We start from the raw sequence: 16,864 nt of genomic DNA, 5'->3' as shown, positions 1-16,864 counted from the left end.
CTTTTCAAGTGAGGATAATCACATCTTTTCTTCTTCAATGAGGTCAGAGTTCAATGGGTCTGAACTAAAATGGCTTTGGGCAACAGTTAGCGCATTCCTAGCATCTTCCACTTTTTTGGTAGTGTCTTGGAAATATTTTGTGCTTAGCTCCTTCAAATCTTCTTTCAAAGCCTTCAACTTGCGCCATATATTTATTAACAAGTTGGAATGTAGGTTTTGGCCCCATTTATCTTGGATCAAAGTTGGAAACAATTGATGCTCCGTCAGAACATTAAGAAACCAGAAAGGAGTATTTCTTGGGTTAGTAGGACATACCAAGTCCTTACTTATATGAAAATGATCATAAACTCCTTTTGGATATACTTCCCCCACTGTAGCACTGAAGTTATGTAACCAAGTAGTGCTAGCAATAAACCTATCTATCTTAGAATAGATTCTATCACCACTTGCTTGGTTATTGCACCATGTGTAATACTCTCCTATGGTCCTTACCTCTGAGAGGTTATTTAGGAGAAGGCACTCAGCAAAATCGTGAATCTCTTGTTGTGTAACTGGATTCCCATTCAACCTACCATCGACCAACAAGACATTATTGAAGTCTCCTCCAAGTAGAAAATTTCCAGAAATTTTGTTGCAGGTATCTTCAATGAGCCAGATCTCCTTTCTTTGTTCCTGAGTGTTGAAAGCATACATACACGACAACTAAATGGAAACAAACACAAGAATGAAGGCTCACCACTTCACAACTAGATACAGCTTTGATATCCCACATTCTAGGGTTCCAAGCAACCCACATTCTCCCATTTGGGGAAACATCCTAATTATTAATGACAGCCCAGTCTATAAACATCAAACTAGAAGCTTTTTTGAACTATTCTATTTTAACTCTTTGTTTCTAATAGTAAACAGATTTCAAATTTATTTTTGTGCAAAAAGTTTCTTATTTCTTTTTGCTTGAATGGCTTGTTAATGCCCCCTCACATTCCAATATACAAGCTTAATTGCATGTCTGATCTCTTATGTTTATTTTAGGTTTCAAGTTTGTCCCTTATGTTTTAACAATTTCAACTTGGTTCAAAACGTTACTCACGTTGAAATAAGTTAGTCCCTTCCGTCACTTCACTTGACCATTTAAAGATTTGGGTTGAATATTCATGCATGCCTCAACTTTCGAAATACAATTGGTGAAATAGTTGTTATCAGACTGATAAATTTCAAGAAAAAGCAAGCTCATTAATAACAAACAAGTGCATATGCAGTGCAATGGATAAGGGAATCACGATGTTACAAAACACTAAGTGGCCACATTATTTTTAGAACAACTACATGAAAATAAAAACAACTACATTAGTGATAAGAAAAGTGCATAATCACATAAAATTTGGGCCAAACCCGGAAGTGTCATGCTGGTCGACCATGATATTGTCAAACTCCTCCTCCTTTCCATGGTCAAAGTCCTCCTCCTCAATCTATTGCTCCCTTTAGGCAGCTATATCTGTCTGCTCCCGAAAATAACCCCTTACCCTCTTCTTTGTACCAAACCTCTCAAAAGACCCTCTAGGCTTCTGCCTATTCTGCAAGACTGCAACGCTGCTTCAGCAAACTGCTGAGAGAAATGTGGTGGCTCAATGTACAACTGAGATGATGCTTCTTGCATCCAATTTGCCGCTCCAAACATGTAATTAACGATCAGAGAGGGTGGAGTAGTGGATATTCAGCTGTTGGTTGCTCTTGTGGTTGAGACTGCTCTTCTGGTTCATTCGGAATCCCTCCTGCCTCCCTCAGTTTGCTCATGTACTTCTCATGAGATTTCTCTTACCATGTCATGGTTGTATCATTAATTGGCTGTTGAGACTTAAAATACACATCTGAGGGTTCATGTAAAACTCCCGCTTTCTCACAAAGAAGGTTAATTACGTAGGTGTGACCAAGGGTGGTGTTTTTGGTGGAGAACATATCCTTAATGTTGTAAGCAATCAGCTTCCCCACATCCATCTCTTCATGATCCCGTTGAAAAATATCTAGTTCTTGAGTTAGCTACAGAGAAAAGTGAGATGGTTGAGGGGCTGATTTTATTTTGCATTTGGTGTTTATATATGGCGCTTATTGTGTACTACATTCCTACCAAAGTGTTGTGAATTCGATGAAAATCACACCAATAAAATACTTGATGTGTGGAGAAGGTAATAATCAAGCAACCAAAACAAAGTGTATGGAAGTTATAATGACAAACCAAAAGTAGAAAACATTAACGAGAGAAAAGAAAGAGAGAACACACGAAATGAGTTTAATTAGATGCTTTTTGAATGGTGCTAATTCAAACTGTGTCAACAATAGACACCATGATGGAATTCTGGTGATGTAACTTGTAAGGACCTTCTGGTTGTATTGGCTATGCATTAGGATGTTGGGGTGCTTATTATGCATAGGTGGTGTGGTGTCAAATATGTTTTTGGCGTTTATCCTTTTTGAAAATACTTGGTAATGTTTTGTTGTCCGACTTTCTAGCACATGATTGTGTGAGTCCTCTGCAACCTTTCATAGATGTTGGGGTTGAGTCTTCTTTACTATGATGCCTACCAATCTATCAAAAATCTTTATATTGAAAGAGTTTGTCTATCTTTTCGTTTGGTTTTTTCATGCTGCTCTTTCACAATTTGTGTAATGTTGAAAGAGTTTGAATATCTTTTCATTTTCTTGTTCTATTTTCATTTTAAATTGTGGTATCAATTTGTTCTTATTTAGTTTTCCATTAATGTTGTATCAATTTTTCTCATTGATTTTGAAGCTTGTGAAAGAGTTACTTGTGAGGCAAGATATTTGAATTTTGTTTAATTGAATTTGTTATTATCGGGTATCATTTTGTCTAGATATACCATGTGTGTAATATGAACCTCTAAAAAATGGTCTAAAGATAGATATTTACCATTTTTAGTAAAAAATTAAAATTTTATAATAATTAAAAAATCGATAACAGAAATAATTAAGATAACTTTGAAATTTCAAGTTTTTTTTTTTTTCTTTTTTAGAATCGTGGTGAAACACGCTTTACTATTTTCTGATTCAATCCAATATTACTTTTGACTAGCTTTTCCATTTTGCAATTTTTGGCCACACAAGGACCACTCCTTGCACTATGCTTGCATGTACCATTTTTCTTCAATCAACCAACAATGCACATGGAGTTATCCAATGTTGAAGGAGTAGTAGAATTGTTGGCAATAAAAGGAGGTTCGAATATCATTTTCTCTCCATTTAACAAAAGTATAAAAACATCCATCATTCTATACATTCTATCTTCAAAGAATGATACCTTCAATACTTCCTTCATCCATAAAACTTACATTACTTATTTATCAACAAAATCAACATTTCATTATTGTTTATCCCATGTCTTTATGTTCACTTCTTCGTCTCATATTACTGCCTTTTATGCTGATTTGGTTGTCCGCTTTATATTTTCATTACTGTGGAGTGGTGACAAGTAAATTACACTTAATAATCTATTAAATTTTGTTTTTCATGCCATTCCATATTGCTTGAAGGATTTCCTTGAAGAGCTAATATTTTGTTTGTTGTCTTTGTTTATCAGTTAGGAACAATGAAGTTATGTTGTTAAATAATCCAAATGTTCAAGAGACAAAGAGACAAGTGGTAAAATCAGAATATGCTACCTTTTGGTTGATGGGGAATAGAATAGAGTGGATGGAAGGGATTATTTAAAATTTGAATTGCTTCTTTAAATTATTAAAGAGAGGGGAATAAAGTGGGATCAAAATCCCTCCAAAAGCTAATTTTAGCTCCTCTCCAAAAAGGGGATTTGGAGGGGAGATAGACCTATAAAAAGACAATGAATAATGACTCGCCGGATCCAAAGCAAAATTCTTGCTTTCGTCTTCGACGATTACACCAAATACAATACACTTTTTATGCCTTAAAATATTTTTGAATCAGATCAACCCTACTAACAACCTGCAATAGTTCTTATTGTTGACATTGTTTTTAATACTAACTTTCTTATGTAGCTCTAACGTTTAAACCTTATGTTGTTTAATGAGTAAATATGAAATTTTAATTGCTTGTTACCAACTTATTTGCGTCTCTTTGAAAAATGTTTAATCTCGTTGATTTCCACTGTGCGTCTATTCATAGATGAATAGGCAAACGAATGTTTACAGAAAATTAGTTCGACAACTATGAGACCGCTTTAACAATAAAAAGTGGTTTCCAAGTAGTTAAATTAATGTTCGGTGAATATGCATTCACCTATTGAACTCTGAATAGATGTATTTTCAAAATCAACAAGGCTAAGTTAGTCCCCTGACAACATATATAGTCAGTGAACCAAAGAGATGCAAAAAAGTCAGTTAGGTTAAAAATTCAAATTAACTCATTAAACAACATAAATTCAAATGTCAGATGCACATACCTTTTTTTTTTTTTTGGTTACAATGCACACACCTTTTAGAATATGTTGTTTTACTTATTTGTAACGATAATTTTTTTCCGTTTTTTTTTATTGCACTAACGTTTAAAAAATTATGAATTGTGTTTTTTTTTATGAAATTTTGATTTTGATTAAAACTAAAAATATAAATATTTGTTGCTTTCAAGTTATAATAACCCAAACCAACCTTGATTATCTATTTCAATAACATCAAAAATATAACAAAAATATATTCTAAATTCTTTTTTTAATGACATCAACAACAATCTTTATTATATAAAAAATTATTTAAAGGTATAATTGGGATAACGAAAAAGTAAGTATAGATATACTTATCTAGTTTGTTACATTTTTTAAATGATAAAGGAAAAAATCATATATATATATATATATATATATATATATTCATATCGTGTTTGTTATATTTTTTTTTAATATTGAATTTATTCTTATCTATTTGTTACATGTGTTATTTGTATTAAAAATTAAGGGTATTTTTGGAAGAAAAAAAAAATCAGCCCAAAAGATCTAAAAGGGACATTTCGTTTATATATAATATAGAATAAAAAAACAGACTATCAAATTATTCACTGACACATTGTCTTTTTGCATGCCACATAACTCTATTTTTGTCACCTCATTTAACTTCTAAGTTGTCCTGCTACAACCTCTGATCTTCATTCTCTTGTTAAGCTTTCAATGCATTGCACAAATTAAAGGCAATGGTTTCATAAGTTACAAAAATCTATTATAATATAATAGCGAAAAGATGGACACTGATGATGACTCATCATCATATCATGTATTGGTATTTTATCGAGTTTTTTATTGCTTATTCTATGATTTTCTATAGAATTTAGAGTGAGTTATTTATAGTTTTGTGAATAAGTATGTAGTATTTTGTTAAATCATCATGTGTCTTGTAATTCCCTAACCATACTACTCTATAAGGTGTTTTTAGTCTTTTTGGTATAGATTAGTGGGTTGATCCGAGCATAATATCCTAGTAGAAGAAGTTACAAAAGCATGAAAACCAAGCATCATGAACATTAGAAGTCTAGACAACTTGGAGAAATTTTGTCTCAAGTCTCAAGCACACATCAAAGGTTAAAAGCCATAAAAAGTGGAAGAAAAAATAACAAATGAAATTTGTATCAGGGCCACATGCCCTCCGTGTACTGAAGAAAGGAACAAGAAGGACTCTTGGTCATACGCGCGCTATTAATGAGGCCAAATGTCTTGTGTGCGCTACTCTACTAAAAGCAAAAATATCATAATTGACGATGTGAAGGGCATGTGGGCAAACTTTACCCCCATGTGTGTTTGTGGGAAATTGCATATAAATTTCGTTTTTCACTCAAAAGGAAAGATTTTGAATCCTGACGACTCAGATGCATGTAGGTGCGACCAGAGCAACCAGAAGTGGCTAGACTCCTAGAACATGATTGAATGATGATCCTCTATAGAATTGTTTGAAAATGTGATTTATGATGTCCGTTTCTAATTCAATTCAATTCAAATTATGTTTATTTAATATAGTTATGGATATGGACATCTGATGTAGTATTTTTCCTTCAAACAAAAGTAACTATTTATATATCGTCTCCTCAGGGACTAGTGCGATATCACGGACCGTTCGACACCAAATATCATTTTAAGTTAAGAGATTGTTTGTTTGTTTAAACTATGTGAACTAATTTGCAAGAATAAAAGTTGAGATTAATAAGGCGTGAAACTTGTTAGGATTAGAGTTCCTTGATCAAGCATCACATGTAACCTAATGATCATATACGGATTCTAACTTTTCTTTGATATAATCACGTATCCCTCGACAATATCATTCGTGTCCAAATAATATTGTGAGATCAATTGTATCATTCAATCGTCGATGTCTCAAACTATTGAATGATCCAAGAGTCTGTCTTATCATTTAATCGATGATTTCTCAATCTATTAAATGCTAAGAAAGCGTTAAGTTTGGATACAAAAGGTGATTATCAAAACATCAATTCCATGTCTAGAATTCATGTTGTGATAGATGATTATTTTAAACCTAGATTCAAGAGTATTTTTCGATCACAATTAAATCAAACATAAACAATAAAGTGCAAGAATAATCTCAATATCAAATCAAATGCTAGAACCATATATTTATAGATCAAAAGATTACATGTTTAGCTAAGATCAAGTACCTCTAATCCCAACAAAGGAGATTTACCTACTCATTGTCATGGAAGCTTTGCAAGAATGAATTGAAAGAGAAGGATTCCTTACAACTTTGTGATCTCTCAACAAATGAGGAAGAATCCACCTTTAAACACTCTCACTCTATGAAGAACAAACCCTCTCTCTCTCTCTCTCTCTCTCTCTCTCTCTCTCTCTCTCTCTCTCTCTCTCTCTCTCTCTCTCTCTCTCTCTCTCTCTCTCTCTCTCTCTCTCTCTCTCTCTCTCTCTCTCTCTCTCTCTCTCTCTCTCTCTCTCTCTAAAATATAGAATAAAATATGAGATTTTAAGATGTCTGAAATGAATGGATCAAGTGGGCTTTTATAGACTTTTCTGATCTGCATCAACTCGCCTCGCGAGTAACTTCATTTGCCTTGGCGAGTTAAGGTTCCTTCACCAGTAGGTTTGTGCCACGTCACTTTTGAGGAGTTTTGGCCACCCTAACTCGCCTCGCGAGTAAATGCATTTGCCATTGCGAGTTGCTCGCCTTCCATTCGCCTTTGCGAGTTGAGGGCGTGTGAAAACTGGTGCTCTCTAGAACTTGCTCGCCTTTGGGACTCGCCTTTCACTTGCCATTGCGAGTTCACCCGCCTCCTGCTCGCCTTTGCGGGTTGAGTGCGAGTGATTTCTTGTGCTCTCCGACTCTTGCTCGCCTTTGGTCATTTTTTACTCGCCATGGCGAGTTCACCTTTGTACTTCTTCTTTGTTTTTCTTCTTTGCTTAGTGTTTTGTGTTCAATTCCTGCACAAATGGGTGAAGTGGGATAGATAAAGCGTAAGAGGGCTATAATCACTTATCTCTAGGCTTTTTCCTCAATAACTTGCAAAACAAGTAACAAAAGTGTCTTGAATATTCATTTGAATTATTACTTTCTCGCACTTATCAACATCCAAGGAAAAATTTGTATTTGTAAAAGCGGATGACCCATCATTTTAAAATAATTCAGTTAATTTTTGTGTAAATATTCAGTTATTTGGATATGATTTTGAATTTGAACGTTATTTTATCCATTTAATTGGATATTTTGCTCATCAGACTTTGAGAAAGATAAGGCTCAAAATAGCCCTAACCCCTCTTTCTTGGTGTTTTAGTTGGCTTGGAGAAAATCGGTTACTTTTTTTTTTAAGGAAGAAAATTGGTTACTTATTGGTCTTGATTGGATCATGTTGCAAGATGCAAAAACCAACTATAATTTTAGTCTAAACTTAACAAAATAGACTTGTTATTCGCTACATAGTTTTTTAACAAATGCTTCGAACTGGATTAAGGCCCTTCTCATTTATATCACTAAGAAACATGTTGTGGGGCTACTCTGACAGCATACCCCTGCAAATCTGGTGAGCATCACATATAAGAGGCAAACATGATTCTGAACGCATGGAATTAATTTTGATATGTTTAGGTAATGGTGATTAAAATTGATCTTAAGTTAAGCTAAAATAAAATTTGTAGCTTTTGACACCAAATATAATTTTTACATTCAAATTTACTGTTCAACTCATTTTAAATAAATGCATCAAAACATACGTTACTTTACATTAAATTCATTTTTAACTAAACTTACATTTTACGAAAAGCAATTTATTCAAAGTAAATTTGTCCACTCCAAAACCAAAGATAGAACAATTCTCACATGTCATAACTTAGACTGAGAGAACATGATAGCAACTAATAAAAGTTGACAAGTGGCTTCTATGAAAATTCTAGGGTTGAATGCAGATTAACGCTCTACTATTTAAGCGAATTCTGTTTTATCTTTTGTAAAAAATTATTTTGAGATTTCAACCTTATAATTTAAAGATTCTTTAGTTTTACACGTTCGTGGCATTTGACCGTACAAAAGAAGCGATGTAAACTGAAATTTTCTCAAATGACAGGAGCAAAAGTATCTTTAATTTTGTAAATTTGCTCAAATGTCTAAAATAGAATAATCTTTAAATTACAAGGTTGAAATTCTAAAAATAAAAATTACATGAAATAAACCAAAATTCGGTCATGTACACGGGAAAAAATGCATTTAATTTAACCCAAAATTCTATTTACGGCAATACTTTTTCTTTAATTTAATTAATTTGTTAAGGGATCCTTTCATTTATTCTATTCTAAAGTAGTACATCTTGTTGTAAAAAAAAAAACAGCGAGAGAGAGAGTAGTACATCTTATGTGGAAAGTGTGGGATTAATAACAAAAGAGGAATGATAAGTGAACACAAAAAATCAAACACAATGCAAACATCACTGTATTAGATACGTATTTTTCCTTTTTATTATTTTATTTTATGTTTTTTTCCTCTCCTCTTTCTCTCTCTCTTATCACCTTCCATCTGCAGCATCCTTTCTCTCTCATCTCTCACCACTGAAAACCACTGCTCTCTCTCTCTCTGCAATCCTCTCCGGTCACTGCAACCGCTGTCATTATGTCGTTAGCCTTCTTCTCTGACCATAGAACCACCATCATCCCTCTCCTTCTGAGATCCATTCTAATCACCGTCATTGTCTCCGTCGAAGAGATGATCGAAAATGAAGGTTCTGTTGACGGCGTTGGTGATAGAAGAAGGAGACAAGATGACCGATGAAGGTGATCGCAAATGCCAACGAGGAGAGGAGAAAGTACCGCTGAATAATGGGGCGGCGAAGGAAGGATTGGGGGTGGCCAATCTGGAAGGGACATTGAGGGTAGAGATAATAGGTGGTCGGAGACGAGAGAGAAACGGAAGGAGGAGGAGGATACGGTACGGACGATAAAAATCGAATTTGGAACGGAAGGAAGATTGAAAAAGGCAGTGAAGGAAGAGAGAAGAGGTGGATGGTACGTTGATAGAGAGAACCTGCAAATATTAGAAAGAATAGGAGGTTGTGTTTTGACAAAATTGGCCTTATTTTATTGTTGAAATGTCGAAACTACCCTGGTGTTGTATTTGTGTCCACATTTGTGTGTTTGTTTATCATTTTTTATAACAAAACCCGTAGACACAATAAGAGTGTATGTCTCTGTGTATTTTGGAACATAAAATGAACACCGCCCTCTCTCCTTCACCATCTCCAACAACCTTTGCTTCTCCTTAGGTGTCCAAAACCTTTTCCAACATCCTCGTTCCTTCTTCTTCCAAACCCATATGCATTCAACTTCCCGGCGACAACAAAAGTGAAAGTGACTATCAAAACAAAACAAAAAGTGAAAGTGACTGTAAAACAAAAAACGCCTGAAAATGATTTTTCATAGCAAATTTAGGGTGATTTTTTTTTTTTTTTTTTATATTTGTCACTTTTTCTTTCCATACGTATTCATACTAGTATTTCCACCTGTGCAACGCACGGGCAAACAAATATTTGTTATGGCATTAACAAATTATTGCTATGAATGTACCACCAAAATAAAAACATGATGCAGTTTAAAAACAATGGGATTATGTTGTTATCATCAAATTAAAGATGACATATAGTTCAATTTAATTTAAAGCAATTACATAACCTTGATCAATAATGATAAAGGACTACATAAGTGTGACACAAAAAAATAGTCTGACACTTAGAATAGCAATTAATTCAAAAGAAAAATCCTTCTTGAAGATAGATGCATCAGTCTCATTTATAAGAGAAAATTAACATTTTAGATTATACACTAGTACTTTGCTACTACACCAGTCTCATTTATAAGAGAAAATTAACATTTTAGATTAATTCAATAAATGATGTATCTGGTCTACATTGAGAACTAAATACATCATTAATTTAATGAATCTAAAATGTAAACTTTTTCTTATAAATAAAGCTGGAGGGAGTATTTGGCAAATATAGCTCCTACATATTTTCAAAAAATATTGTATATATTTTGTTGTTTATTTTATAAAAAATATATAAATTCTATTTAATTAAAATAAGTAGTTCAAACTAACAATGGATTGATCCAAGTGGTAAGAAACTTGAGTCTCTATGTGGCCACGGGTTCGATTCCTGACGCATCATGTTGGGAGGGGAGAGCTCACCTTATGTGTCACAAAGTTCATCGTTAAACGGCGATGAAAATTTGATATCGATACTAGGATAACCCAAAAAAAGTAGCTTAATTAATTAAATGAATTTAAATAAAATAATTAAATTAAATTCTTTGGAAATGTTGTTTAACATAAGGCATTGTAGTACTTTTAAAACAAGCAATCCTTCTCTCTTATCTCTTTCTCTTGTACTATCAAACAAGTATTTAAATGTCCTCTATTTATCAGATACTTTTCTTTTCTCACACTCTTTCTCTTACCTATTTCTCCCATCACAACTTCTCTTCCAAACCAAACTTACAATCTAAATATGTAGCATTTAGGACCAAACATGATTTTTACATTCAAATTTTATTTTTCAACTCAGTTTTAAATAAATTTATTCAAGAAAAATATTTTCACTCCAAAACCAAACCCACATAAAGATGGAAAATATTTGGTTGACATTGAGTTTTGATGATTTTGGTGACTTTAATGTATTTAATTGATAGACGAATTATTAGAATAAAATATTTTGGTGAGAAAGAATGATTAGTTAGAAGAGATATAGAAATTAAGTCAATGAAGTCATCAAACTCAAAGTCATCCAAATAAAACCCCACGAAGATGGTTGATTGGATTGAAATTCACATGTAAGGACTAAAAACATTTCTCCCACACCCTACCTTAGATTTGTTGAGTTTCAAGTGTAGTGGTTTAATCTAAGTGAATAAGTCTCACATCGTCTATAAATAAATAAAATATTTGATATTTAAGATGAGTAATCCATATATCTAGTATTTTAAATTTTAGATGGAGATGTGGTGTCTCATTTCTTGTGATCTTGGAGCATCGACCTCGTTGTTTCTTCTTCACCCTTGACTCTCCAACAAGATTTTTCTTTTAATTTTCCTCCAAACAAAAAAAAATTATTTAATTAATAAAAGCACATTTCCTTTTTTTAAAAAAAAAAACACATTTATTTTATTTTATTACATCTTGTGTGGAAAGTGTTGGTAAGTGTGGGATTAACAACAGAACACATAGACACAACACGAGTGTGTGTGTGTCTGTCTCTGTTTTCGAAGAGAAAAATGAACACCACCACTCTCTCCCCTTCACCATCTCCAACAACCTTTGCTTCTCCTAGGTTCTCCAAAACCTTTTCCAACATCCTCGTTCCTTCTTCTTCCAAACCCATATCCATTCAACTTCCCAGCTGCAACAAAAGGGGATTTCAGACCACTGGACTTCGTTGTAACAATACCTTCTTCCCTGGTGGACCCCCCTCTGGTAAACTATTTTGTTTCCTTTCTCTTGTTGCTTTTGATGTTAATAATTCATGTGTTCATCAATTGCATGAAGAAGCTTGTTAACATCAATTTTTTTTTTTGTATCGTTAATGTTGTTTATAGTTCTTGAATTGTTATCATATGTGTATTATTTTCTCTGTAATTTCATTTATTTCATTTGGGGTGGTGGGTGGGATTGATTATATTATTTTACATTTGCTGAATGGTAGTATATGTTTTAGGATGAACAATTGAATTGAGGGAAGCTTATATTCATTTTGCTTTACAAGTTTGGTTTTTTCCGCCGGAAATCAAACCGGTGAGCTATGAAGCACAGACACGGACAAAGCACAGACATGTCGACACTGATAATAATTTGAGAAAATGACATAATTCAATGTAATCATACGTGTGTCGATGTCGGAATGTAATCATATGTATCAATGTCGGACACGATACGTATCCGACACCGGAATACGCCTAATCCGAAGAGTATTTGTGCTTCATAGTCGGTGAGACATTTTGGTCATGGTTCAATCAGTTCGATTAGTGGTTGAACCGGATGACAACAAATATAAAAGAAAAAAGTATTAAAGTAAAACAATAAAAATGAAACATTCAACCGTGGTTCAGCCAATTCAGTGAGACTGATTTGGATTGTTAGGGAGCACTGTTGACGATCATAGTTCACTACAGGAGCTTTAATGATGGAATAGAGTTTGATGTTGATGAACAATCGCTGTATTCATAATGATTGAGATAGAATATAGTGATTGAATTCTGTTTCATTTAGCTCAAAAAGTTATATTAAAGCGAATTTAGTTACAACCATTTCCACCAAAGGTGGAGAATGTTCTAACAGACTTGGACAGATCAGCTTCTAGAAGCAAGTCCCTTTGATTAAGATTAAAATTGCTGACTAAATTTATTTCTTTGATAACCAAGGCAGCAGTAGTGTAATATTCAATCGGTTAAACCAGACTGTGTTACAAGCACGACCAAACCAATCGGCAGACTGGCTGGTCCCTAGTTGAATCAGCCAGTTCAGTCCAGTTTTTAAACCATTGGATTTTCCACAATTTAGTGGTGACTGATAATGCATTCTTAAGGATCTATTTTGCCAAACTTGTAATTACATAGTCGTAAATACGTGGTTTACACGGATGAAACTAATCCCTTTAAAAAACTATCTATCCGTAGATTTTTGTTTTAGGTACTTGATTATGTAGTGTTTTGAAGCATGTGAATCATGTAGGTGATGGTGATAGCAGCAGCAAAAATGTTCTGGATGCATTTTTCTTGGGAAAAGCTCTTGCTGAAACTCTGAATGAGCGCATTGAGTCAACACTTGGTGAGCTCTTGAGTACAGTTGGAAGACTGCAAGCTGAACAACAAAAACAAGTACAGGAATTTCAGGTAAGGAACAATTTCAATTGGCATTGTGTTGTGCTGGATTTATGGTATAAACTATAATAAATTTGCATTCAATCTGTTATCTCATATGGGTTTGCTTCAGGACTACGTAAACAATATTGTTGTTTGCTAACAATATTCATTGGAAAACTATGACCTGCTTGTAGATTTGAACAAATCGCTATTGTTCAACTTATTAGAGTGTAGTGAATAAACCATAGTTAGTTGATTAGTTAGTTAGTTAGGTAGTTAGGAGTTAGTTATACTAACTCACCCCTATAAATAAGTCTCAACTATTGTACTCTCATTCATCTTTTATCAAATCTAGTTTACTCTCCTATGAGTCACTGTGGGTATCTCCCACATGAATACACCTATGCTCTCTTTCTAGCTGATCACTATGATCTTTATCCTTGGCATTCCATGATTACTAACACAACTCTAGGCTATTTAGTACAAACTATCGTCAAGTAGAGGCTATAGTGGTGCTAGAGCATCATAGCGTTTAGGGGGGATTTGAACAAACTGCTATTTTTTGTGATCTACAATTGACAATCCTATTTTGGATGGTCTGGTAAGTGGTAACCGAAATTAGATTGTAATTTGAAACTGTGGTTTATAGTTGGGCACTTGTGTTGGACCTTAATGTTCAATCGTCTATGCTAATAATAGCTGGTATAGGAAGAAGTTTAGTTTTATAGTTTTAATTTGAAAATGATGTTACAGATATTGGGGGTTGTCAAATTATCTGGAAATTTTTTTTTTGAATTTCGGTAGTTATGAAGTTTTTTTTTTTCATAGTGTAAAATCAGTTCTATATTCCAAAATGGTACATTGGCCTATCCAGTTTGAATTCCTGAGTTAACTTTTTTCTGTAAGAAATATTATTGGGCCATAAAAGTATATGCCGGTGCACTGAATGATTCATGCATATCAAATAGCTATCAAATGTACCATCGACACTTCAGATTCAAGGCATATTCAGTGTACGCCAAGTGTCATTTTTGTGTCTATGTATTAGTGTTATCTTGTGTCTGTATATCAATCTAACGGTGCTCCAGTACATAACTTAAAATGGACCGTAAACATCCTTCCGCTTATGGGATTGTATTAGATTTAGATGCTCATCTTTTACATGTTCGAAATTATAATTCTTATACAGGAAGAAGTGTTGGATAGAGCCAAAAAAGCAAAGGAAAAAGCAGCGCGTGAAGCTACAGAGGCACAACCACAGGGACTGGTTTCCAAGTCTACAGCTTATACAGAAGTTGTCGTGGATTCATCTACTTCAGAAACAACCGATCCAGTTACTTCGGTACAGTCTACTGATGTATCCGAAATATACATTGAGCCCAACGAAGGGGAGGATCCCACATTAAGTTCATAAGTGATATAATATGCTTCACCTTTCGATATATTTTTTTAGTATTTTATGTTTACTCCTTCATTTGGCATGTATATGTAAGTTTTGTTAAAACGTATCACAATTGTTTCCCGTTTCTTGAAATTGGAATGTGATTGAGGATAACTTGGTTGTTTGCTTTTAATAACCTTTGATATATTGGTATTGGTATTAGTAAGTGACTGAGGATAAATGCACACTATTACAAAGTTTCCATGGATTTTATTTTTTTGGCTTTCCTATGTGATTTGTTGAGAAAAGGATTTATGTACGGGTGCATTTGTTTTAGATTTTTTTTTTAAACAAAAATAATTTTTTTAAAGTGTTTGTTTAGGATTTTTAGAAATATCATTTTATCAAAAAAAAAAAAAAAAAAAAACTATTTTCACTCTAAAATGAAATGCTATTATGATTAGCTTTTCTAAAAACTATTTTTTAAAAAACAAGGAGGTAACATGTGAGCTCGTTAAAAGCAGGTTGGTCTATTTGTCATAGAAGTAATGATTTGTGGATTAAAACGTAAAACTATCAAATCTAAATATCCAGATATTATTCCTAGAATCAGAAGTAACAAACCTGGTTCTAACTTTTGGCAAGGAGTTTGCAAGGGGTGGCCGAATGTAAATGAAAATATCATTTGGGGGGTAGGCAATGGGGCAAGAGTGAATATCTAGACAGATCCTTGGGGGCCTGATATGGCCAAGATGGAAGGGGTAGCAATGAGCAGTTTGTACTTGATTGAGTAGGTGGTTTCTGTTAAAGATTATGTTCCAAATGGCGGAGTGGAATGTAGTCAAGCAGACATCTAATTTTCCTCGGTCAGTGATTGGCTTTATGCAAGCAATTACTCTTCCTTGTAGTGTCGATGAGAAGGTCCCGGCCGTTTGGATTGCCGCAGATGATGAAATTTTTTTAAATGGTCTAGCTTATAGATTGCTGTTACCAATTGACGAGATGAACTCCAATTCAATCATTCCGCTAATTTGGAGTTGGAAGGGTTGCGAAATAATCAAGTTACGGGTGTGGAAGATTGGTAGTGGAATTTTGATGACAAATGTCAACAAGAAAAGGTGAAATATGACCGATACAACTTGTGTCCGATCAGCTATCTGGGATCTGAGATGTTCCTTCACGTGTTCAGAGATTGTGGACAGGCGATGCAGGTTTGGAAATATTGCAGACAGGTGGATAATGATCCTTTATTCCTAGGTTCCACTTTGAAAGAGTGGTTTAGGTACAATTTAACTTCTGATGGGAAATTTAACGGTGCTTGAAATTGGAATATTGCGTTCCCTTTTATTTGAGATAGAATTTGGTGCAATAGAAGTGAGTTGTTTTTCAAAGTCAATAGGTAGTCAGGAACGAGTCCAAGCACGTAGGATCGCACAATCTCACGTGCCACAGCACCTCGACCGTGCTTCGATCCTACTTACGAACCATGTTATCTCTGTTTCCTCTGTTTTCTCTGTATTTTGCCGTTTTTCCTCTGTTTCCTCTGTTTTTCTCTGTTTTATTGCTTGGTTCCTCTGTTTTTCTTCTAATATCTCTGTTTTATGCTTGGTTCCTTTGTTTTCCCTCTATTTTCCCTATATATTTCTCTCAATTCTATCGACAGCCTATCGATCCTACTTACGAACCGTGTTACGTTCCTCGTGTTTACGTTCTTTCACCGGCCGACCGATCCTATGTAGGAACTCGTTCCTGACTACATACTCGATCCTACGTAGGAACTCGTTCCTGACTACATACTCATCAAAGTAATACCATTTTCCAAGTTTATTACCTTGCTGAAGATCTTGAGAGGGCTAAAGAGGAGGATTTGTTCATGTTGTGGGAGTTCCAAATGTGTCATTCATTCCAAGCCGGAAATGGTCTTCTCTGGATAAGGGATGGTTAAAACTAATTGTGATGCTGCTGTTATGCAATTAAGGGGTCTACAGAAGCAGGAGGATTGGCTCGCAAACACAATGGATAATTCTGGTGGGGTTTTGCAGGAAAGATTGGTAGGTGTGGGGTTGATTCAAGCTGAAAGTCGGATGCGCTCACTGCAGTTAATCTGGTAAGCAAGGAATGCTGCCCCACTCCTCATTGTACTGTGTTGGTTACAATAATTA

General features: G+C 34.3%; 1 protein-coding gene across 1 annotated transcript; it reads left to right on the top strand.

Annotated features, from left to right (window-relative positions):
- The first annotated feature begins 11,660 nt into the window (after window positions 1-11,660).
- Window positions 11,661-14,928, top strand: LOC25491494 (uncharacterized protein At4g13200, chloroplastic). Its single transcript, XM_013599434.3, has 3 exons — window positions 11,661-11,936; window positions 13,191-13,351; window positions 14,511-14,928. Exons 1-3 carry the CDS (start codon window positions 11,738-11,740, stop codon window positions 14,733-14,735), a joined length of 585 nt encoding a protein of 194 aa, XP_013454888.1. The 5' UTR covers window positions 11,661-11,737; the 3' UTR covers window positions 14,736-14,928.
- Window positions 14,929-16,864: the final 1,936 nt, after the last annotated feature.

The sequence above is a fragment of the Medicago truncatula genome, chromosome 4 (genome assembly GCF_003473485.1).
Source record: "Medicago truncatula cultivar Jemalong A17 chromosome 4, MtrunA17r5.0-ANR, whole genome shotgun sequence".
NCBI classification, from domain to species: domain Eukaryota; kingdom Viridiplantae; phylum Streptophyta; class Magnoliopsida; order Fabales; family Fabaceae; genus Medicago; species Medicago truncatula.
This window is presented reverse-complemented; position numbering and strand designations above follow the sequence as displayed.